This window comes from Oncorhynchus mykiss, chromosome 6, assembly GCF_013265735.2.
Source record: "Oncorhynchus mykiss isolate Arlee chromosome 6, USDA_OmykA_1.1, whole genome shotgun sequence".
Taxonomy (NCBI): Eukaryota; Metazoa; Chordata; class Actinopteri; order Salmoniformes; family Salmonidae; genus Oncorhynchus; species Oncorhynchus mykiss.
Window position 1 is genome coordinate 67,770,319 of NC_048570.1, and position 24,375 is coordinate 67,794,693.

At 43.3% G+C, this 24,375-nt stretch overlaps 1 protein-coding gene across 1 annotated transcript; it reads right to left on the reverse strand.

The window, feature by feature from the left end:
- Positions 1 to 24: 24 nt before the first annotated feature.
- On the reverse strand, positions 25 to 24,268 carry LOC110526408 (myotubularin-related protein 10). The gene is made up of 16 exons (XM_021607372.2): positions 23,621 to 24,268; positions 23,381 to 23,441; positions 15,920 to 16,056; positions 14,826 to 14,898; positions 9,985 to 10,127; positions 6,153 to 6,246; positions 5,695 to 5,842; positions 5,197 to 5,284; positions 4,850 to 4,938; positions 4,462 to 4,592; positions 4,226 to 4,295; positions 3,799 to 3,869; positions 3,517 to 3,689; positions 3,033 to 3,203; positions 2,686 to 2,868; positions 25 to 2,391 (listed from the first exon to the last, which is right to left on the reverse strand). Exons 1-16 carry the CDS (start codon positions 23,675 to 23,677, stop codon positions 1,768 to 1,770), a joined length of 2,313 nt encoding a protein of 770 aa, XP_021463047.1. The 5' UTR covers positions 23,678 to 24,268; the 3' UTR covers positions 25 to 1,767.
- Between the last annotated feature and the right edge of the window lie 107 nt (positions 24,269 to 24,375).

The window sequence follows — 24,375 nt, forward strand, 5'->3', positions numbered from 1 at the left end:
CAGCTTCGCAATCCAGCCCAGTCACAAGCGTTGCAGCCATTTTATTGGATGTCTGTGAAATACTGAGTACAGGAATTTTAACACACATCTCCCTCATAACAAAAAACAACGACAACTTCAGAAATTGTTAGCATTTTTGTTTGCTCTAAATTCTTTAACATTGACATTTGGCCTTACAGCTGTGATCCCCTGTGGTCAGAGTGTTGACAGTGCTTTTGCACTTCAGAACCCTCAATTTTCCAACAAGTGTTCTGCAAGCATTAAATGTGCATCTCCAAACTTGACCTAACATATTGACACTCCACAGAGCACAAATGTACAACATAACATTAATCCCAACATGGTACTTCAGATCAAGCACCTAAATTTGGCTTCCAGATGCAGCTTTTGAAGTACTCAGTCTCTCTTAATGTCATTACTCTGGGTGGTAACAACATGCATAGCAGAATAAGTGAACCGGTACATTGAACACAGTAAGTAAACCAAATTTCCATCTAAAATGGAATTTCCTACATTCCTGTTTTAGACCATTTGCATTACTGAATAAATATGTGCACTGTTGATCAATATCAAATTGTGTCAAATGAAGAACACAATTCTTATACAATAACTGCTGAGTGCACCAATGCTGTGAATTAGTGGTAAACTAAAACAAGGGCTGTGCATTAATGGAATATAAACTAGAAGTTGGGGCTAAAAAACAGTGAGTACCATAATTAGAAAATTGTAAAATAAGTCATTTCAAGCAATAAAACTGTACATTATTTGCCAATATTATTTTCACCTTCTCAGAATTCAAACAACAATCACCATTACCAGTAGTTATTTCATACAGCTTCACTTCATATTTGGGATTTGTCTTGTTAATATCAGGTGAAGGAGCAATGAGGGCTCATTAGAGAAAACAGATTCCAACTGTTTACATATCTCCACTTCAAACCCACTCTGAAACAAATCACCTGACTATGGTGAATAGACATGATGATTGTCTGAGCATCAGTTCAGGCGGCGTCCAGCCATTAGCAGCATCAGTTCAGGCTGTGTGGGTGTACAGTAATGATAGGACAGGTATCCAGCCTGCCCAGAAGTTCTTTACTACCCACAGCTCCAAAACATACATGTCCAGAAACTGATGCATTTCAATGCCAAAGCCATTAAGGGAAAAGTTGATTGATGAATGTCCACAAATGTATTGTCTCGAACGGTGAAGACATTTTCCAGTGCCAGTTCCCTGGCATTTTATTGGTGTGTTGTGTGATTGAAGATCATTTCCTGCAAGAAGGCCTAATAGTAAATAGCCCTGTCTGCCCTTCTCCTTTCACTATTTAGTTATTATTCATTCTAGAAATAATGCAGTACCTTACCAGAAGGTCTCTAGAAATACAACTAAACTAAGTGATACAAATAAAGCGATAAGCGTCTACCACAGATTTAACTCCTCCTCATAACTTTTTTCCTTCGCAGCAAAGTGTCATCAGCACTACATCAATGTCACTACAAAATCATATTCCACTAACATTCTTCTACGTACTCAACTGAATCTAAAACTAGAAAGTGAAACTGGAAATCAAAATTGACTTCCTACAGAGAGCAACCCTGGCAAACCCCTGAAGAAATGTGTGATTTAAGCAAAGAATAATAATCTTGTGCAAAAACAAACAGCCACATCGTCACATTCAACTGAGCTAGCCTCCAGCCTCCAGCATGATAGGACATCCCTTCTGGACTCTAAGCACTGATTTGAGTGAGAACTTTAGCCACGGGACCTCAGAGTGCCTCATTGGCCAGAGTTTCAGTGGAGAGCCATATCTTTGCCCCGTTCAGGAACTTGCTGAGAGGAGTGCCCAGGATACTGCGGCGGCACATGTTCCCCACGGGAGAGAAGGGGAAGGAGGAGCTGAGGTACTCTGGAGTTGAAGAGGACTCGTGGGTGGAACCGGCCTTAAAGTACATCCTGCTGTGGTCTGATTGGGGGGCGCTGGGGGTGGAGGTCGTTGTGCTGGCCGGAGTGGCCCCCTTGTACTGGCGTAGCTGGCTCTGCAGCTTCTCTACCTCATCAGCCAGCTGGGAGAGCTTGTGGTATGCGGTTACAGGACCGCCCTTGGGGATGCTGGCTTCAGGGACCCAGCGCAGGAAGTAGAGCCTCCACAGGGCCAGGTGTGAAGGCAGGAGCTGGGGGATGAGCATCCCCTGTAGGTCTGCGGGCCGGGAGACCCAGTCCCTGAAGAAGCGCTCTGTTGGGCTCTCCACCACCTCTCTGATCTGGGAGAAGTCTGGTTTGAGCCGCGGAACCAGGGAGTTCCGCCTGGACAGGGTGAGGCTGTCATGGCCGTCCATCAGGATGTTCCTCAGAGAAGAGGGCATCCCTCGGAGTGTAGAACTATAGTTTTTCTGGAAGAGAAAGGAACACACACTCATTTACAAGTTATTTAATTTAGAATTTAGAATGTATACATGTAGATGGTGTTGATTTTACTTTGATGGACATGACATTTTGATCTTCATGAATTCAGGTTATTTCCAGGCATCTGGGACGGTCCCTGGATAGTCTTGCATAGCTATTCTTGCAAAGCTCCCTAATTTACACATCTAGAATTGAAATGTACTTATCCTGTTAAGGGGTAGTTGACAACTCTCTCTTTAACTGTATTCATTTGCATTCTCAAACAAAGAGAGCAAACTGACCTTGGTGCGTCTAAAGGACTTCACTGTTCCATTCTGAACACAGGTGGCACCTTTTCCAACATACATAGGGTTGTTGAAGAGGGCCTGGTCTTTGGGGGTGAACTGCTGTGACCAGTCCCAGACAGGGGGGAAACGCAGGGCCTTCTCTTCCCCCATAGGGATGCACTTACTCTTAGCAAAATCCTGTGGAGGAGGACAGTTAAGGTTACTAATACTGCACACAGCTGCACACAGATCTGAGCTGCATCATATCAGAGGCGGTTGTATTCAACTCCGTCAACGCACAACTATGTTGTTGAGGGGGAACTTCCTGTGTTTGTGGCTTTGTGTGTGTGTGAGCTCCTCACCATGCTGTTCTCAGTGCGCTGCTGGGGACAGTTGAAGAGAAAGGTGCTGAAGACAGGGATCCACATGCTGTCACTGAGCACAGTCAGGTACGTCTCAGTGAACTCAAAGGCTGCTGGGTACTGATTTATAATCTGCCACACACAGTCCAGGAACAGCTGGAACAGAGGAGACTGAGGGGATGGAGGAGAGGAAGCGGGGGAAAGGTAGAGAATATTGTGATTAAGAGCGGCAGGTAGTCTAGCGATTAAAACCGTTTGGCCAGTAATCAAAAGGTTGCTGGTTTGACTCCCTGAGCCGACTAGGTGAACAATCTGTTGATGTGCCCTTGAGCAAGGCACTTATCCTGAGCGACTTACAGGAGCAATTAAGGTTAAAAGTGTTTGCTAAATTACTAAAATCACTGGACACAAAAACAATGACAACATTTCAAAGTACATCTACATGTCAAGCTCCATGTCAAGTATGCAAATAGACTAAGCCTACCTCCTCTTTGTCATTCTTCTTCAAATGGTTGCACCGGTGGAGGAAGCGATGGCCAGCCATCACCCACTCCTTCTGCACCAGGCTCTGGAAGCCAGTGAGGCTACGGAAGTGAGGGTCCAGCATCAGTTGTACCAGAGAGGACACCACACAGCTCAGGTCCCTGTCTTCTTCCTCTGGAGAGAGAAGAGAGAAAAGAAGAGAAGAGGAGAGAAATACAGGTCAGACAGAGACAGACAGACAGACACACACACGACTAAAGGACAAAATCATGCATTTCTTTACCTTGCAGAATGACAGACACATGTTTTCCCTCCAGCAAGTAGACTACCTCGGCTGAATGCTTCAGGAAGGCCCTGGAGACAGGAATATGAAAGGATACAGTTGACTTTACTCTAGGTACAAATATGTAACATTTACACATACATTTTAAGTACGACATTCATTAACTCTGACCAGAAGTTGAGTCCAACCAAAATGATCCTGTTCTTGTTCATGAAATATTACCACCATTAAAAAATGTAAATAAAAGGACTAATATATATACCAGATGTTAGAGAGAGAACCAGCAGGAGCGTCTGTCAATGCTAGTACTTTTCTAAATGAAACTTCATGCAGGACAGGACAGCGGCAATGCCAGTGCAAACAGCATGGTGAGCCAACCTGCTGGGCCAACCTGCTGGGCCAGTGGCGTCTAAATATTTGCACATACCTGACATACTCCAGCCATCGAGAGCTTTCCATGGACGACAGCCACTTCTCCTCAGACTCCTCAAAGGGCTCTGCACACAAACAAACACACAGTCAAACATCCCAAGAGCTTTCAGAATCCCTAAGAGCAGCAATAAAAGCCTAAGAACAACAAAGGGCCTTCATAAAAAAATGAATTAAGCAACAAATAAATCACAACATTCATTTGATTGATTGATTTCAATTCCTCCGACTTACCGATGACACAGATCTGCCGCACTTTGACAAAGGCAGCCTGGATGTCCTGGATGTTGGGCAGGTTCTTGTCCAGGTCGGACTTGAGGACGTCACTGCGCTGTGGGTGGCTCTTTGTTATGGCACTACAGATCCTACCACAACACAGAGCAGAAAAAGACTGTTGGAAATGGTCTTAACAGCACTGCTTATTTGACAAGCAGTTTATTTACTTCTCTTTGGTACTGCGAGTCTGGACAGAATAGTTTGGCAATCTCACTTGTCAGTTATGCCAAAATAACAAATCACAGTGCTGACATGATAATCACACTATTTGAAAGGAAATTGAAAACAGATGATTGTAGTAAACAATATGAAAACATCAACAAATATAAATGGAGTCTTATTATACCTCTGGTCCAGCTTTCTCTGCTGCAGTGGGTCACTGATGCTGGCCATGCGCACCAGGGCACTCCCGTTGGGGTGATTCCAGCACCACAACTAAGGGAAACACACACAAACACACACCACCTAGTCATGTTTCAGCAGTCACACACAAACGGTCCCCCTTGTTCTCTCACTTACAAACACTCACATACGCTCAAATGCATAGTCACTCCTCTCAAAGCACTTAACAAATAGGAGTCATTAATACTTGATAGAAACAGTCGGTCTAGGGAATTCTGTCTAAAACAGCAAGAAAGGCTTTTATTAAGCAAAAGCGGTTGTTTTTTGGGATGAAAGAGGCTGGCCACTCACAGGGATGCGGTGAGCAGTGAAAAAACATAGGTACTGCTTCAGGTCTTGATCCGCCAGGGACACTGGGACCACAAAGTACTCTGGGAGACTGGAGAGATATATAAGAGGGAAATATGCATTAGAGATGCTCCAAATGGCAAGAGGTTAACATTTGATGTCACTGAGTCAGGCGTCATATTATCCACAGCAGAGCCTGAAATGGTTCACCACAATATGAAAATAAATAACTCCAATTCTGTGGCAGCAAGTGAAGCAATTACTACATTTCCATCTCCACAAAGATTCTATTACATAAAGTGTCAATGTAAGCCATTACCTAAGTGTGTTACATAAAGTATTACCATTCTGCCTGATGAGGATTATGACACTCTAATGAGCTATGTTAATCATAATCCAAATCTGGTAATAATCCATGATGTCGTTTAGAAAATGAGCTGAACGCCTGCAGTAACCCTCCCTCCCCCTCATCCCCACTCCCCTAAACTATGTGGGCCCCACCTGGGTGAGACGACGTAGCCCTCGTTGATGGAGCACACCCTCCACTCTGCTGCACCTGTTCTCTTGATCTCTCGGTCCCATTCAGAGGGCCGGTCAAACAGGGGCATCTGCAGTCCTCCTCCGGGATCTACGCCATTAACTTGCTCCCCTGCACATGTAGCAGTGAGTTCTTGCTAATTAAAGACACACACCTGCTTGCTGTATTTCCTTCAACTCAAACATTGCAACAATTGTAAATATCTGTTGACGCCCCGGTGTTCCAACAAAACTCAATTGATCACATTGTTCCGTTAACAGTGTATGTCGGCATGTTTTCCTTTAGGTTCCTCACATGTCAAGACATGTACAGTGGGGATGCTATTGATAGCTAGAACAGTTTGGCAGGCCACAGGGAATAAGGGTGTGTCAAAGCCTTTTCAGTCAGAACCAGATGATTAAGCAGTGTACTGTATACCTACCCAAGGATCCATAGTATTGCTTCCCTATGTACTCAAAGCCAAACAGCAGCTGGGGATCAGCGGGCTGGGAGTAGTGGGCGATGGCCAGGCAAACCTTAAATCACAGGGTGGGGTAAACACATGACTTCAAAAGGAAGGAACTGAACAGGTAAATATACAGTACATACAGTGCCTTTGGAAAGTATTCAGACTCCTTGACTTTTTCCACATTTTGTTACGTTACAGCCTTATTCTAAAATGGATAACATTCATATGTTTTCCTCAGCAATCTACTTACAAACCCCATAATGACAAAGTAAAACAGGTTTAGATGTATTCGCAAATGTATTAAAAATAAAAATAAACGAAATATATATATTTTTACATTTGCTAAGATTTCTAAAAACTTGTGTTTTTGCTTTGTCATTATGGGGTATTGTGTTAAGATTGTTGAGGGGGGGGGGGGGGGGGGGGGGAACAATTCAATAAAATTTAGAATAAGGCTGTAACATAACATAAAATGTGGAAGGGGTCTGAACACTTTCCGAATGCACTGTAGGGCCTAGTTTCCCTTTGCTGCTTTTTGACTGTAACACCAGAGTATACACCTTTATTTTATACTAGGGAAATTGTTTCCATAGCTACGGCTGGCAGTGAGGACTAGTGAAGAGCAGAATAAACAACCTCTGAAGAATCAAAACAGTTGTTTTGTGAGGTGTTAAAGTTCATAGTAAACCATTGTTATGTAAATGCAGGCTGAAAAGTAGCAGTGGCCTGGCTTTGGCCCCATGTGAGAGCAGATCTGCAGGAGCCATGGTCCAATGACATGGGTGCCGGCACACATAAATGGAAACAGAAAAGTCTTAAACTTTTGGGTAAAACACTGCGGTAAGTCCTGTATGGAAATGCACCACTTGTCAGGTCAGGGAGTCTGGAAAATATCCTGGCCCCAACAATACAATCTAAGGGAGATGGTCAGCTAGAATCTTTAAGATGTGACGGCAGATAATTCTGTACTGTGAATGGAGACAGGTTTCAGTGACTCCATAGGATATGCTATCCCTTTTCAATCAGTTGTGTCTTTGAAATGCTCTTTGAGGCACGTTCTGGCTGCCTCGGAGTCTGCTGACCACGGCCAGAGTGTTTTTCTGTTCACCTCTTACATGAGTTGTTTTTATTCATTTGGAGGTGATGCTTTTATTGGCTAAAGACTCAGGAACCTGCTTGGGAACTTTCAATACCACTTCAAGCTGTGCCTTGGCTACAAGGGGCCTCTAACTTTACTACAAGATTCCACCATTTAAACAGCAGAATGTATTATTTAGCCCAGACATCCTCAACAGCTGAGGCACTAAGTCATGTTTTCTACGCCTTGAAGGGTAGATAGAACTCACACACAGGAATACTATGAAGAGTAAAATAGATCGTCAAACTTGAATTTGACCATTAATAAAAAACACAAGTCATTTCACCACATGCTGTATTTCATTTTAAGGGAGTGACAAAGACATTAATTTATGTCTCACTATTTCTAATAAAAGGCAAACGTTGAAAAGCAACGGCAAACATTTGAAAGACTTCAACCATTGAACCATAATCATGTATTTGTAAGTGTGCCTTGAGACGACCTGGGTAGCTAAGTTGCTCCAAGCAGTCAGAGTTAAGCGTGGCAGCCAGGATTTCATTTAAGTGAAACCTAGGAAAGCAAACCTTAGCAGAACGCCTATTTCTATTGGGATAGAGGACTGAGTCTGGCATTTGGAGCTTTCCATCAGTGGCAGTGGCATAGAATTACACAATGCTGTCCATTCATTGGAGGAGCTGCGACCAAAACACAGGACACAAGGAAGGAACTTGTGTTCATGTATGTATGTGTGTGTGTGTGCCTCTGTGTATATTTGAGAGACTGCTCCCAACTCTGTAAATTCCTTTGGTATAATAAGCTATTATAGAATGGCTTCATTCCATATGTCACAAAGAAAAAGGACCAAGCCCTGGTTTAGCTCCCCACAGTAATTACACGGTGTGTCCCCATATAGAAATAGACACAGGGAGTGCAGTTAAATCCCACTCTGTACCATTCCAATACTTACAGCAGAAACACCCATTCATAAAAAACACCATGTGTAATCAGAAACAACCAGGAGTTACCATTGGACTTCTAAACAGCTGTCATAACAGTGCCCAAGACCCCCCCCCCCCCCCCCCCCCCCCGGAAGGCAGAGTAGCCAGGTAATGTTAATAGTTACTTCTTAGTTCAATATCTTTCAGGTGTGTGTTGAGGGGCTTCAAGCGCTAGCTCCCCCTTTCTCTGACAAACTGCTCCCACGTGGCATGCACCATGCGCTCTGGCTGGAGATCTAAGGTCACGTGTGTACATAGACGCAGGCTGTCAGGAAGATATATGGTCTGCAGTCTCCCTGCCATGGCCATGCAGAGGACTCAGGGCTGCTGCTAAGAACTCTTGGAGGCCTTACTCCACATAACACAGAATTATTCACCTTTGGACCAGAACCTGGGGTGCACAGCATCTGTGTTTGCAGAGTGATCAGAAACTAGAGGGCTGAATGGTTGTTTTGTTCCCTGGTTGTTTTTTGTGGTGACTTTAAAACCTCTCTATCCGGCTTCATATGTTCCAAGGGGCTTGCAGGTTATATCCAGGGTGGCTCCTTCTCCCCCCTACCCGGCTCCCTTCTCCCCCCTACCCGGCTCCCTTCTCCCCCCTACCCGGCTCCCTCCTCCCCAATCCCCTCTCCCTCCTACCCGGCTCCCTCTCCCTCCTAACCGGCTCCCTCTCCCTCCTACCCGGCTCCCTCTCCCTCCTACCCGGCTCCCTCTCCCTCCTACCCGGCTCCCTCTCCCTCCTACCCGGCTCCCTCTCCCTCCTACCCGGCTCCTTCTCCCTCCTACCCGGCTCCTTCTCCCTCCTACCCGGCTCCTTCTCCCTCCTACCCGGCTCCCTCTCCCTCCTACCCGGCTCCTTCTCCCTCCTACCCGGCTCCTTCTCACTGCACACTGCATCACATTGTCTAGAATGAGCACAACAGGCCCACAGGGCTCGGTAACACTGTATACAGACTTTATTTTTTTATATTGTTTTATTGACTGTATGCTTGTTTATTCCATGTGTAACTCTGTGTTGTAGTTTGTTTCGCACAACTTTGCTTTATCTTGGCCAGGTCGCAGTTGTAAAATGAGAACTTGTTCTCAACTAGCCTACCTGGTTAAATAAAGGTGAAATAAAAATAAATAAAAACTCCAGGTGAATGCTCTTGACCAGGCCTGTTTGTTGGCTTTGCTGTCAGAAATAGAAGAGGGGAGAAGAGGGGTGGAGAGGGGAGGAAAGGCACAGAAAGGAGGATACAGGGAAGCCTACATCGCCCAAGAAGGGCCTCCTCAGTGTGTTTGTCAATGGGGTTACCATACACATACAGTCCTGTTTGGTTTTCTGGGAGAGGACATAGTACACATGGCATTTTTTCGCATCCAAAATAAAGGATTAACTAGTGTCATTGCCAGCATGTTTGCGCTCATACTCACATAATGGGACTTAACACTGATAATCATGTAGGCTAGCAAGAGATGATTAAAAAATATTTAAATCTGACAGTGGCAGTCTTTTGGGAACAGCTATACTGACAGCAGAGGCATTCCACTCCACAGTGAATTACCAGTGAAATCCTCTTAGAAACTAATCCACTGTAGTGGTGAGGCAGAGTTGAGTTGGAGGATTACCATGCTAGATGGCTGGTATCTAGCCTCAGGTACAATTCAAGAGTCAACACCATGTAAATGTATATAGTGTTTATACATCAAAAATGTCAATTTTGTTCAGAAAGCTTATATCGCAAACCTTCTTGGCGCTTTGGGGCCCAGCCTCGTCGAAGCGGAACCTGATGATTCGGAAGTCCTTGCAGTAAAGGATGAGCTCGGTGGGATTAAACTTCAGCTTCTGGTTGGAACACAGAACCTTCTGCTTCCCCTTAGCATCGTTCACTGAGAGGAACAAACACAAAACAAAGACCAGGGGCGAGACAGTGCTATAAAAAATTTATTTCACCTTTATTTAACCAGGTAGGCTAGTTGAGAACAAGTTCTCATTTACAACTGCAACCTGGCCAAGATAAAGCAAAGCAGTGCGACACAAACAACAACAACAGAGTTACACATGGAATAAACAAGCGTAGTCAATAACACAATAGAAAAAAAGAAAGTCTATATACAGTGTGTGCAAATGGCATGAGGAGGTAAGGCAATAAATAGGCCATAGTAGTGAAGTAATTACAATTTAGCAAATTAACACTGGAGTGATAGATGAGCAGATGATGTGCAAGTAGTGATACTGGTGTGCAAAAGAGAAGAAAAGTAAATAAAAACAATATGAGGATGAGGTAGGTAGATTAGATGGGCTATTTACAGATGGGCTATGTACAGCTGCAGCGATCGGTTCGCTGCTCTGATAGCTGATATTTAAAGTTAGTGAGGGAAATATAAGTCTCCAGCTTCAGCAATTTTTGCAATTCATTCCAGTCATTGGGCAGCAGAGAACTGGAAGGAAAGGTAGCCAAAGTAGGTGTTGGCTTTGGGGATGACCAGTGAGATATACCTGCTGGAGCGCGTGCTACGGGTGGGTGTTGTTATCGTGACCAGTGAGCTGAGATAAGGAGGAGCTTTACCTAGCATAGACTTATAGATGACCTGGAGCCAGTGGCTCTGGCGACGAATATGTAGCGAGGGCCAGCCGACAAGAGCATACAGGTCGCAGTGGTGGGTGGTGGGTGGTATATGGGGCTTTGATGACAAAACGGATGACACTGTGATCGACTGCATCCAGTTTGCTGAGTAGTGTTGGAAGCTATTTTGTAAATGACATCGCCGAAGTCGAGGATCGGTAGGATAGTCAGTTTTACAAGGGTAAGTTTGGCGGCGTGAGTGAAGGAGGCTTTGTTGCGAAATAGGAAGCCGATTCTAGATTTAATTTTGGATTGGAGATGTTTAATATGAGTCTGGAAGTAGAGTTTACAGTCTAGCCAGACACCTAGGTATTTGTAGTTGTCCACATATTCTAAGTCAGAACCATCCAGAGTAGTGATGCTGGTAGGGCGGGCGGGTACAAGCAGCGAAACGGTTGAAAAGCATGCATTTGGTTTTACTAGCATTTAAGAGCAGTTGGAGGCCACGGAAGGAGTGTTGTATGGCATTGAAGCTCGTTTGGAGGTTAGTTAACACAGTGTCCAAAGAAGGGCCAGATGTATACAGAATGGTGTCGTCTGCGTAGAGGTGGATCAGGGAATCGCCCGCAGAAAGAGCAACATCATTGATATATACAGAGAAAAGAGTCGGCCCGAGAATTGCACCCTGTGGTACCCCCATAGAGACTGCCAGAGGCCCGGACTATAGGCCCCCCGATTTGACACACTGAACTCTGTCTGAGAAGTAGTTGGTGAACCAGGCGAGGCAGTCATTTGAGAAACCAAGGCTGTTGAGTCTGTCGATAAAAATGTGGCGATTGACATAGTCGAAAGCCTTGGCCAGGTCGATGAAGACAGCTGCACAGTACTGTCTTTTATCGATGGCGGTTATGATATCGTTTAGTACCTTGAGCGTGGCTAAGGTGCACACATTATTAGGGCTAATGGATAGGCAAATAGTAACAGTAGTTGCCTGGTCCCAGGTCTGTAAGCCTAATGTTTTTTAGAGTTAGGCTAAAGCACATACAGTACAGATCTGGGACAACACTAGTATAGTGTGGGGTAATGTACATGTGGGCAGCTGAGTGACCAAAGATTACACAGGAAAACAGATTATCTATGTCACCACAGAGCTTCAGAGAAATTCAACCAAGTAGGAACTGAAATTAATCCACCAGACCTCAGCTGTCTAAAAACAAATGAGGAACTTCATTCTTCATGTTCAGATGACCCTTTATGGAGTAATACTCTAAATATACTTATGTTATTCTGAATACAGAATAATCTTTTTCAGAGGTTCCTCAAGTATTACATATGGTAAAACCTTTTCCACAAGATTCAACTGTTTATTTCACCCTCTGAAATATACTGAGCAAAATTATAAACGCAACATGTAAAGTGTTGGTGCCATGTCTCATGAGCTGAAATACAGGTGAACCTTGTGCTGAGGACAATAAAAGGCCACTCTAAAATGTGCAGTTTTGTCACACAACACAATGCCACAGATGTCTCAAGTTGACAGTGGGCAATTGGCATGGTGACTGTAGTAATGTTGTCGTGGAAAATTACTAAATTAGACATACTATGCTGTTTTGACTTAGATAACTGTCCATTGTTATATGATAGTGTTTTTTCCGCTGATGCAGGCTTGTTGTCTTGTGGGACAGTTATAAGTCTGGGCGTACAAATAAGAGCTGGGTGGGACCGCAGTATGTGACATCCCGTTTGTACGATCTGCAGGAACTCCTCTGTATGGAAACTTGCAGGAAAGAACAGACAATGGTGGCAACGTCAGCTATCTTAATCTACAGAGACAAACTAAACGCCTTTTATACACTACGTCTCCCACCCCTGTTTGCACACATCTGCTAACTGCCACATTAACAAAGAGATTGAACTTTTCTATAAAAGCTGAGAGCCAACTCTGTTCGTAGAGCTTTCAACTCTGACTATTCTTAGTGATGGTTGATTGCATCATTTTTGCAAATCATATAATACATTTGTTGTTTGAAAGAATCTGCAGTCTCTCTTCCTCTGACAATTTGGCGACAAGGACGAGATGGCTAACTCCGTTTGCTGATTGCCCCTGGGGAGACCGAGGTTGCGTTAGATGTGGCACGGAGCCCCACACTCCGACTAAGCAGAGCAGAAAAGGGACCCGCTCGGACTGGCAGGGAGCGTCAGTGAGTGGATACGTCATTCAGAACAGACAAAATACATTTATTGAGTATGTATGTAGTATGCTTATTGGTCTTAAGATACAAATTCATTTATTTGACAAATGTCAAGAAAATGTTGAGCAATGTTATAAAGTAATGACTTCAAATAAGTGGTATAGTCGTTGTGCGTTCTCAATGGTCATTGTTAATTCTGGCTTTTGTTGCCAGCAGCACAGTGTCTGGAAGTAGCTAGCTACTTTACTATTAATATTTGACAACTTTTACTTCACTACATTCCTAAACAAAAGTATGTACTTTTTACTCCTTACCTTTTCCCTGACACCCAAAAGTTCTCGTTACATTTTCAATGCTTAGCAGGACAGGAAAATGGTCTAATTCACACACTTATCAAGAAAACATCCCTGGTCATCCCTACTGCCTCTGATCTGGCAGACTCACTAAACACATGCTTAATTTGTAAATGATGTCTAAGTGTTGGAGCGTGCCCCTGGCTATCTGTAAATACATTTTAAAAAACAAGAAGAAGATGGTGCTGTCTGGTTTGCTTAATATAAGGAATTTGAAATGATTCATACTTTTGATACTTAAGTATATTTTATCAATTACATTTACTTTTGATAGTTAAGTATATTGAAAACCAAATACTTAGACTTTTACTAAAGTAGGATTTTACTGGGTGACTTACTCTTTTACTTGAGTCATTTTCTAAAAAAAAGGTATCTTTACTTTTCCTCAAGTATGACAATTGGGAACTTTTTCCACCACTGGTGAAATCCATAGATTAGGGCCAAATGTATTTATTTTAATTGACTGATTTCTTTATATGAACTGTAACTCAGTCAAATCTTGAATTTGTTGCATGTTGCGTTTATATTTTTGTTCAGTATATAATGATCTTAGAACCAGAAGGGGATGATTTGCATGTTTCCATGGCACACCAGGAATCTAGTCTTGGCCTGTGTACCACCACCTGCACACACATTCACTACCTTACCAGACAAGGATAAGACCAATGCCTCGTCTCAGTTTGTGGTGGGTGGAGCGTTGGGTCAGTAATTTTGCCAAGCTAAGGCTCTCATAAAAGACCTTTGTTGAGGGCGTACTGAGTAGAAAACATTGCTTCATGCTCTATCAGCTCAGCACAACAGCCCCACGCTCCCAGCCATGTCAGCAGAGAGTGAGGCTATGAGTTACACAAACAAGGTTAATCCGGAACAGGCTTTTCAGCCAGGGCCCTCTGTCTGGGCTATGACCTCATCTATGGAGATACTAAAAATGGATCCGTGTCCAGGGGGAGCAGGCAGGCAGTTACCAAAACTGGTTTAAGTCAATGGTGTGTGTCAAATCAGCCTGGTATCAGCCTAAACACACAGACTGGGGTCAGCCAGATGGGACGTGATTGGATCCGAGAGATCCTAGTCGTCCCTCAGCCATCAGACAAAAAAACATTAATGGGGATTTCAAAGGAGGAGAGCACAACCTGTCCATTGTGCATTCATAGTTCAACAGCTGGGTGTAGATGAAGCATTACAGCTGCAGCGGTCCAAGAAGTGTGGGGGGTCTTACAAAATCCACTATATCGGTCATAAAGACAGATTCGTGAGGGGCAATGCGTTTCATAGGTAATTTATTTTACACAGGCTATTAAAAAAAAAACATTACCTGTCAGGAACCTAAACGGATCTTTTTTTCTGGACTAAAGGGACTGCCAGTGTCATATGAGTAGGCTACTTTCCACTGAGAGTTATATTTTGGTGGAGATTGCTGTTTGAGTTTGTTTACCATCTCATCACCATGGTTAGCATAATAGCACATGGTCTTACCTGTCACCACTTGCTCCACACACGCAAGGGGAACATCGTGCTCTCCAAGCAGACGGTTGGCAACCTGGAACCTCTGAGAGAACAACACAAGACAGAGATCAACATGGTGAGGAGTGTAGGTACCTGGGGAAAAAGCAAACAATAGTTCCAGGGAGACCAGAGGTTTTAACTGGAGCGGAGTGAGACTGCACCACATGTTATCAACAGCTGAGAAGAGAATATTTGAACCATCTGGAAATGCTCTGCCAGGAACACTGATGATGATACTGTTGTTTTTGTATTTCAGTGAAATATAATGATTAACATGGAATCAGCTGATAAATGGAGATCATTGACAACTTTCGAGCAAATGTGTGAATCTAAAAGTTACCCCATTTGCACTGAAAGGCAAATCCAGAATTTTGCCATCAATGAGGACCATTAAGATCAAGGCTGATTTCCAAGAGCAGTGCAATCCGTCCACGAGTCCTATAAACTTTAGTTTTTCAAGTAAACAGATCTGGGATGACTCACTAAGTTGTTTAAGAGGTGAAGGCATCAAAATAAGCTTAACACAAAACAGGTGGTCTAAAAGCACAGGGTGGGAGGTTACAAAAAACATCTGACACTGGAAGAAAGACACCAGTGTCCTACAAACCTTTTTGTTGATGGGTATTTCACAACAGGCCTATCCCACATGCTGCTTATCATGTGACAACCTTGACCACACTTTCTCCAATAAATCTCCAATAAACTCAGGTGTGATCATGTAGGGCCAGTCTCCCAGGACACAGATTAAGACTAGTCTTGGACTAAAAATACATTTTAATGGAGAATGTCTCGGATTAATCCGTGTCTGGGTAACTAGCCCATAGAGCTACAGTCATTTTTGGGAGAGAGGCACACAGTGTACCACAGGAGGTTGGTGGCACCTTAATTAGGCAGGACGGGCTCGTGGTAATGGCTGGAGCGGAATCAGTGAAATGGTATCAAATACATCAAACACACGGTTTCCATGTGTCTGATGCCATTCCATTCTCGCCGTTCCAGTCATTATTATGAGCAGTCCTCCCCTCAGCAGCCTCCACTGGAGTGCACTCACATTGAAAATATACCTGTTTGGGGAGGGCATCATGGGTGATGAAGGAAACCTTGAAGTTGGTGCATATCAGCTTCCCCCATAGGTCACCATGACTGCTATCTGCTCCGATGCACTTCCTCACAAAGCTCACTTCATTCACCACAATCTCCCCTGAGAATGACAAACAGGAAGTAACATGAACCATGACATTTAGGTTTCAAAGAAAAGAGGTATAAAACATAGGCCTAAAAGGGACAGAAATGGAAGGTGTGAGTGTTAACCACACAGTTATTTTAAGTCTTATAGCGATGAAACAAAACATGGGCTGATGGCTGAGTAATATGACATGAATGAAGCTTGGGAAAATGTGCAATGGAAGTGGAATGATCACATACTGAGATGTCTATCTCCTAGTCTCATTCAGGATTCTGCCATCGAGCCAAAGGCCTCCTGTTACGCTGCTGGAGAGTGATCTGTGCATTTCTCCTCTCAGGCCCTCGAATTGGCTCTAATGATCCCATATTCCAGTCTGAGGCGTTGGGTCAGGGTGGTGGAAATACCTGTCATAGAATAGCTAGACCTCTTCATGACAGAGGAGGTCAACACAACACTCTCTGTTGCCTAACCTATAGGCCTAGTAGCCCGTTGTCACCTCTACTCTTTAACCCCTCTTTGGTTCCAGTGGCATCTCAGGACAAAACACCCACAGCCTGACAAACAACCTGGTGTCTGAACCAATGAGGGTTTCCTCCATTTACAGGACTTTCCTCTCCTCCTCACAAACAGATGTTTTTAATTACCTCCATAGCCCAGATGCACACGGCTCCAAGAGGTATTTATTTTTCAATATAAAAAAAGAGCCCATGATGAGTCACATACACTGCTGACTGTTTCTACTCTAGGATCACGCTCTCTCTCTCTGGCCATTCAGTGGGAGTTCACAGACTCAGTACATGCACTACGGGCTTGCCAGGAAAACCCCATGAGCCAGAGAATGGGGATCAGGTGGGCCTAGCTGTCCTCCTCCTGGGAAAATGATCTGCCATTAGGAGAACTGAGAACCCAGCATAAACTTTTAACGGAGCACAGCCTCAAACGGACAGAGACCACTTTGGTTAGTAAGGCTGCTTGATGGATCGAGGTCCTCCTCTCAAGTTTTTACATCCAGATCAAAACCCCTCTTAATCAAAGACAGGTATACTCAGTCCTAAACTAGACTGTAACTTTCTAGACTAAACCATTCATGTAGATTTTATTGATGTGTCACTGAACAGGGACCTAAGAGGTCTGACAGTAATTAGCTCTCAACCTCGCTGGCAACATTGAAGGACATGAATATTTATGACGAACCATTGTCTCTCTCAAACGCTTCAAATCTAAACAATCACCAGATCAATGAATGCAGCTGCTACCTTTGCATAGTGCAAAATTCCTGGCATTTCATGATAGATTATGCATGAATTTACCATTGCATGAAGTGAAGACAAAGTAGAAGAGACTGTATGATAGACTAGTACATGAATGCAGTGCAGTGGTGATTCCCTATATTGTGGCAGTATGGTTGTGAGTGACACTGCAGCATCGCTAGACTATAACAGCTGGAGCTGCTTTGCAGAGGGTTACCGTAGGACAGGCAGGGAACAGCCAAAGCGAACCAGGCCCAGCACAGTAAACAGGATCATCACATGTCAAAATGACAGATTTTCCCTCAGTCAGCATGAGTTTAACCCATTCAGCCCAGAAGTAATCTGTCACTTTCCATTTAGCTGGTTTATTTTGATGCATTCATTCAGATTATACACTGCATTGTCTATGAGCAAATTAGAGCCTGCCCGTACATTCAAATTAGAGCCTGACCATACACTCAAATTAGAGCCTGACCGTACACTCAAATTAGAGCCTGACCGTACACTCAAATTAGAGCCTGACCGTACACTCAAATTAGAGCCTGACCGTACACTCAAATTAGAGCCTGACCGTACACTCAAATTAGAGCCTGACCGTACACTCAAATTAGAGCCTGACCGTACATTTACAGTTGGAAGTTTACATACACTTAGGTTGGAGTCATTAAAACTCGTTTTTCAACCAGTCCACAAATTTCTTGTTAAAACAAACTACAGTTTTGGCAAGTCGGTTAGGACATTCACTTTGTGCATGACACAAGTTATTTTTCCAATAATTGTTTACAGACAGATTATTTAATGTATAATTCACTGTATCACAATTCCAGTGGTTCAGAAGTTTACATACACTAAGTTGACTGTGCCTTTAAACAGCTTGGAAAATTCCAGAAAATGATGTCATGGCTTTAGAAGCTTCTGACAAATGATGTCAATTAGCCTGAGTCAATTGGAGGTGTACCTGTGGATGTATTTCAAGGCCTACCTTCAAACTCAGTGCCTCTTTGCATGACATCATGGGAAATTCAAAGGAAATCAACCAAGACCTCAGAAAACAAATTGTAGACCGCCACAAGCCTGGTTCATCCTTGGGACCAATTTCCAAATGCCTGAAGGTACCACGTTCATCTGTACAAACAATAGTAAGCAAATATAAACACCATAGGACCGAGCAGCCGTCAAACCGCTCAGGAAGGAGACACATTCTGTCTCCTAGAGATGAACGTACTATAGTGCGAAAAGTGCAAATCAATCCCAGAACAACAGCAAAAGACCTTGTGAAGATGCTGGATGAAACAGGCACAAAAGTATCTATATCCATAGTAAAACGAGTCCGATATCGACATAACCTGAAAGGCCGCTCAGCAAGGAAGAAGCCACTGCTCCAAAACCGCCATTAAAAAGCAAGACTACAGATTGCATCTGCACATGGGGAAAAATACCGTATTTTTTTGAGAAATGTCCTCTGGTCTGACGAAACAAAAATAGAACTGTTTGGCCATAATGACAATCGTTCTGTTTGGAGGAAAAAGGGGGAGGCTTGCAAGCCGAAGAACACCATCCCAACAGTGAAGCACGGGTGCGGCAGCATCATGTTGTGGGGGTGCTTTGATGCAGGAGGGACAGGTGCACTTCACAAAATAGATGGCATCATGAGGGAGGAAAATTATGTGGATATATTGAAGCAACATCTCAAGTTATCAGTCAGGAAGTTAAAGCTTGGTCGCAAATGGGTCTTCCAAATGTACAATGACCCCAAGCATACTTCCAAAGTTGTGGCAAAATGGCTTAAGAACAACAAAGTAAAGGTATTGGTGTGACCGTCACAAAGCCCTGACCTCAATCCTATACAAAATGTGTGGGCAGAACTGAAAAGGCGTGTGCGAGCAAGGAGGCCTACAAACCTGACTCAGTTACACCAGCTCTGTCAGGAGGAAAGGGCCAAAATTCACCAAACTTATTGTGGAAAGCTTGTGGAAGGCTACCCGAAATGTTTGACCCAAGTTAAACAATTTAATGGCAATGCTACTAATACCAATTGAGTGTATGTAAACTTCTGACCCACTGGGAATGTGATGAAAGAAATAAACGCTGAAATAAATCCTTCTCTCTACTATTATTCTGACATTTCACATTCTTAAAATAAAGTGGTGATCCTAACTGGCCTAAGACAGGGAATTTTTACTAGGATTTAAATGTCAGGAATTGTGAAAAACGGAGTTTAAATGTATTTGGCTAAGGTGAATGTAAACTTCTGACTTCAACTGTATATAGACATGGAATACACGGTGCAATGAAATGCTGACTTGCAGGTGGATCTTGCACTGTGAAGGCTACTCCTTGTAGATGACGAATAAACAAATGTGAACATGTTACTTATGAATTACGCCCAAGGCTGGGCCTATTTGTTCTTGCCTGTATTTCATGTTAAACATTGTTAACAAGCTACATTTTATCACCCATGCCACTGCATCACAAGATGTTTAACGTTGGCACAATAATGTAACAATAAGACTTTATGGCCTGTGAGTCTTATTGAAGATGAGGAGTGGGTATAGTAGGGTGGAGTTCTACTGTCATGTTTCACAGCATGGATTAAGATCAGACAAGGAACAGAGAAAGAGATTGAAGAAATAGGTTGTTGCTCTTGTAATTGTAGGACCAGTCAGCAACCGCCCACAATCACCCCTGTATTTACTTCCAAAGCTGGGTCTAATAATCTGCTGGCTTGATGAGTTAACAACTCTTTTGTGGAGGCAGAATGCTGACAGGTCTGACACAAAAGTACAGTACTGCCTGGACTGCAGCCTTTAACCCCCACTGGACTGCAACTCTGCCAGTAAGTAACCTGGGTTACCACAACATCTAACAAACAGTACTGTGGTCATGTCATCAACCGCTTACATCATTGCACTCTCTGTTTATCACAGAGTTGGCTACTTTCAGTGCCTATTCAGATAAATGTCAGTTGGCCAAGGTCTATCATGTGACCAGAGGTAACACAGATTCAGAACAATCACAAGGCCTATCCTGTGTGTGATTGGCATGTCAAAAACATGTATATCATGTAATCATACTGGAGGAAACAAACACTTCCTAGGATGAGGTTCTCCTTTTTGACTAAGTCCACAAAACCCTAAATCAAATAGGGCTACTCACGTGATCACACCTGCCAACTGACAATACTAACCACAAGCTGGCTTTGCTTCCTGTGGTTTTGTAGCTTTCAAAGCAGGCTACCTGTGTTTGTGTACAGCACCTAGCAAACCAGATCACAGTTTGGACATCTGGTGGCGAGAGAAACAAGCTCAGAGACCCAACATGGTCTCTGTATACAGTGATTTTCACAATCCTCTGAGTCACACGAGACTAGGGAAAAATGCCTCAGTCACAACACAAAGATGGCAGTTAAAGGGACAGATATGCGTCAGCATTCCACCTGTACAATAGTAGAGTACAGTGCGCCAGTAACACCATTACATTGCTGATGGATAGCGACAGGACACGTCATTTTTGGGAAACTCATGATTTTGCCCATATTAGCCTAGCTTGTGTGATTAACGGAGCGGAACTCATGTGCTGACAAACTAAGTGGTGAACAGAGACTGAGGACAGTAGGAGTATGTGGGCCAGAGAGGTGAGAATGTGCTTGGGAGTAGACCGTTAGCTTTGCCTCATGCAAACACCACTACAAGGCACATTTTTCCACCGCCTCAGAAGAGGCCTCAGCTCACATTCTCCTACTGAGAAAACAACAGCGGGACATCTATTACAGTACCTGTCTAACTATCATTACAGATGCCTACAGTTCAGATGAACATGTGTCATAAAGGTGACAGTGTGTCAGCGAGGAGCCTAAACAAAACAATCAATGTTGGTCGTCTATGTTTGGACCCCCACACACACTCCAGAAACACAGATCACAAAGAGAGAGAGAGAGAGAGAGCGAGAGAGAGTGTGGGGGGTGAGAGAACTAGGCCAAGAGAAGGAGAAAAATAAAAACATTCAACGAAAAGAGGGAGAAACCCAACCAGAAAGTTCACTAATTAGAGGTGGGTAGCCAGCAAAGGATCCAGCCAGGGATGAAGAGAGAACCTGATGAGGACAGAGAGATAAACAGAGAGCTACTGAAATTAAGGGAGGAGGACAGCTGAACAGAGAGAGAGAGGGGAAGACAGAAGAGAGGAGGACAGTTGAGATGAGTTGTTGAGTTAGCCCCACTATGGTCCTCTCTCTCGTCAGGTTGGTGTGCACTTGAATGGATCATTCAATCAGAGACCCCTTTGAATGGGTCACATTCAAGTCACATAGCAACACTACCGAGGAGCTGGGAGGCCCACAAATAAAGCCAAAGTCTCTCCATTCAGGGCCACCCTCACAGAGCCATGACCTAAAGATCAGAACATAGACCATAGTGTAAAATCAAACCTGAGATTCATAGGCTAAACTGTTCGTAGTCAGGTTGAGGGAGAGGAGGTGACTATCATATTTTGTAAAGAGCTGGCCAGGTTGCACTGCGTGAGCACGTCATGTTTACTTTCACTGCCAGCATTCATTGAAACACACTGATAGAACCCAGCAATAACAATAGATAAACCTCCAGCCAAGGAAAAACCGGTATCCCTCTATAAAACATACCATTGTCTTAAAATAATCAGCGTACATAGATAAGGGTAAAACTATACATACCAAAGCAGGGCTACAGTGTGACAGTTTTACTCACATATGTGCCTAAATATTGCAGTGCAATGTAAAAAAAAATTAAGGATTCTAGTTTTATTACATTAAATACTAGTCATTGTGTTCCTAACTGTATTTGTGTATGCAAACATTTTCCAATTTAAGTCAGTGTAAAGCCCTGCAAAGCAGAGAAAATAGCCATAAAGTGCAAGAGGGAGGTTTTGTTATCATTTCAGCAGCGTAAATAAAACCAGGCAAGGCGCATCTACTTTAGAATGAAGGAAGGTCCATCCTCTGTTACTTAATTATAAGGAGTGAACACCTCAAAGGGAAATTCATCCCACAGCACAACCTCTGACTCACAACTTGTCCTCAGACACAGATATAGGCCTAATGACACTTCAAGGTTATATGGTCAAGTGTTTCTCAATCTTGCTCCATTATATCAGTGAGCTTCCGCGTCCATAACAGCCATGAACAAACCGAAATGCTGAAGAATGTTGTCGGCTTTTTTGCAACAATAGTTTATGGGGGGGCAACATGAATTGAGTGGAGGGTCATGGCCCCTCCCTGTACACAGAGTGATGAGTGGTAGATAGACACAAATAGACTTTTCATTATTTACATTCTTTTAAATGTCTCCTTGTTTATCTTAATACATTGGAGCAAAAAGTAATATGGAAAGGTTGGGTGTCAGTTTAGCTCACACACAAACACTGCCAACTTAATGGAAAAAAGTAAACAAACCTGAGGCCCTGCCACGCATTACAAATTCAAAGTTGCCAAGAAAAACACACGAAAGGCAAGAAATAGTTTTCAGTTACTGGTGCTCTGTGAATCTCTTATTGTAACCTCCTTAAGACAGTCATTAACCAACTCACATCCTCTCTGAGCTGGAATTTGACTGCAAAATAAGGTGGCATATCTGAACTAGCCCATTGTTAACTAAGGCTAAATTATGCACAGTTAGTTGCAGTGATGAAAAGGGGACCAGGCAGGCACTGCATTGTCATGGTGACTTGAGACAGCACAGAGAAAATGGACATTCAGTTGGATGAGATTACCATAGCCTAATGATGCGACAATATGGGATGCCAAATGCCTGTGGGGAAAACCACAAGTGAGGTGCACTGACAGAGAACACATTCAAAACAAGAAATTACATTTAGTTGAAGAGATATGGGAGTTTTCACTGGCTGGTCATTGAAATATCAGTCATCTTCTACCTTAGCATGAAAAGAAAGACTATAGCTGGATGAGGTCAGCCTTTACTGGTTATTTTTCAGGAGTGGGATATTTTGATGGGTGGTTAAATGTATGTATTCTCTATGTACTCATAACATAGTTGATAGTTACAAATAGAAAAGTCAGAAACAACAAGCTAGCTGTGGCAGAGGGAACTGTAAACTCACCTGGAAGTAACTTGGCCTCTAACTTCTTGATAGGTGGCTGTGGAGTTTTTTTCAGATCGGTCTGCATGAAATATAAAACAGAGATAGTTTGTTAGTCTATAATAAGCTAACTAAATTATGCACAACATATAGCTAGTGAATTGAACAAGTAATCCTAGCTAGCGAACTACTCAGTAATAGCAAGTAACTGTAAGTATACCGAGGACAGAGTAACTTTGCTAGTCAAGTGAGGTTACTCACCTGTACAGGCAGAAGGTAGGATTTAAAGGTCGGTTTCAAGGGCTTCACAGAAAACATTATTAATAGCTTGAGTCCAATAACTAAAGATGATTAATGGATACTTCCAAGATTACAGTGAGAAAAGAATGTCACACGTTAATTAACTAACTTGTCCCTTGGCTAGAACAATAACAGCTAAAAAAATAAACTGCTGAAAATGTGAAGTAATCAACAATACAGTCAATTTTTTGAGATAGATTTCCCCATATGGATCAGGCAGGGATAGCTTGCTGGGTATCTCTTTTCGTTTCGTGTCAACACAGCTGCTGTGCTGTGCTGGCGAGCTCTGGTTGTCCTCCTCGCGAGCAAGTTACTAGTAGCCAGCTAGCCTTGTAATTGGCTGCTAGCAAGCAACTTTTACGTCGTCAAACAACCTAGCTAGCTTTAGCTAACTAGCAAGCATTCCATTCGCAGAACTTTGCGAACGCCTAGCTGCAGACCGTGAGTTAATTCACTAATTTACTGGAGATGAACTCCACAACGTAAACCCTGCTGGCATACAGCAGTGATAACATTCGTATTTAGCTAGCAGCATTATATCCAAGGCTTTGCTATCATTTTTGCTATGGACACAACGGCCATGTTTCCATTCGGGAGGAGACAGAGGGAGGAGGCGGGGGGGGGAGCATCGGTCTATGTTGCACCCCCAAGCACAGATCTGGGACCAGCTGTAACTGACTCCTGTTCAGATTTAAGATTTAAAAAACGGAGAAAAA

What these genes read in the sequence shown, in the direction of transcription:
- LOC110526408 (XM_021607372.2), bottom strand. Translation starts at nt 23,677, where the DNA reads ATGTTTTCTGTGAAGCCCTTGAAACCGACCTTTAAATCCTACCTTCTG. An exon ending in GGCTACGTCGTCTCACCCAG is followed by an intron (nt 5,285 to 5,694) that starts GTGGGGCCCACA and finishes ATATCTCTCCAG; the next exon opens with TCTCCCAGAGTACTTTGTGG. An exon ending in TCACTGCTCACCGCATCCCT is followed by an intron (nt 4,939 to 5,196) that starts GTGAGTGGCCAG and finishes TGTTTCCCTTAG; the next exon opens with TTGTGGTGCTGGAATCACCC.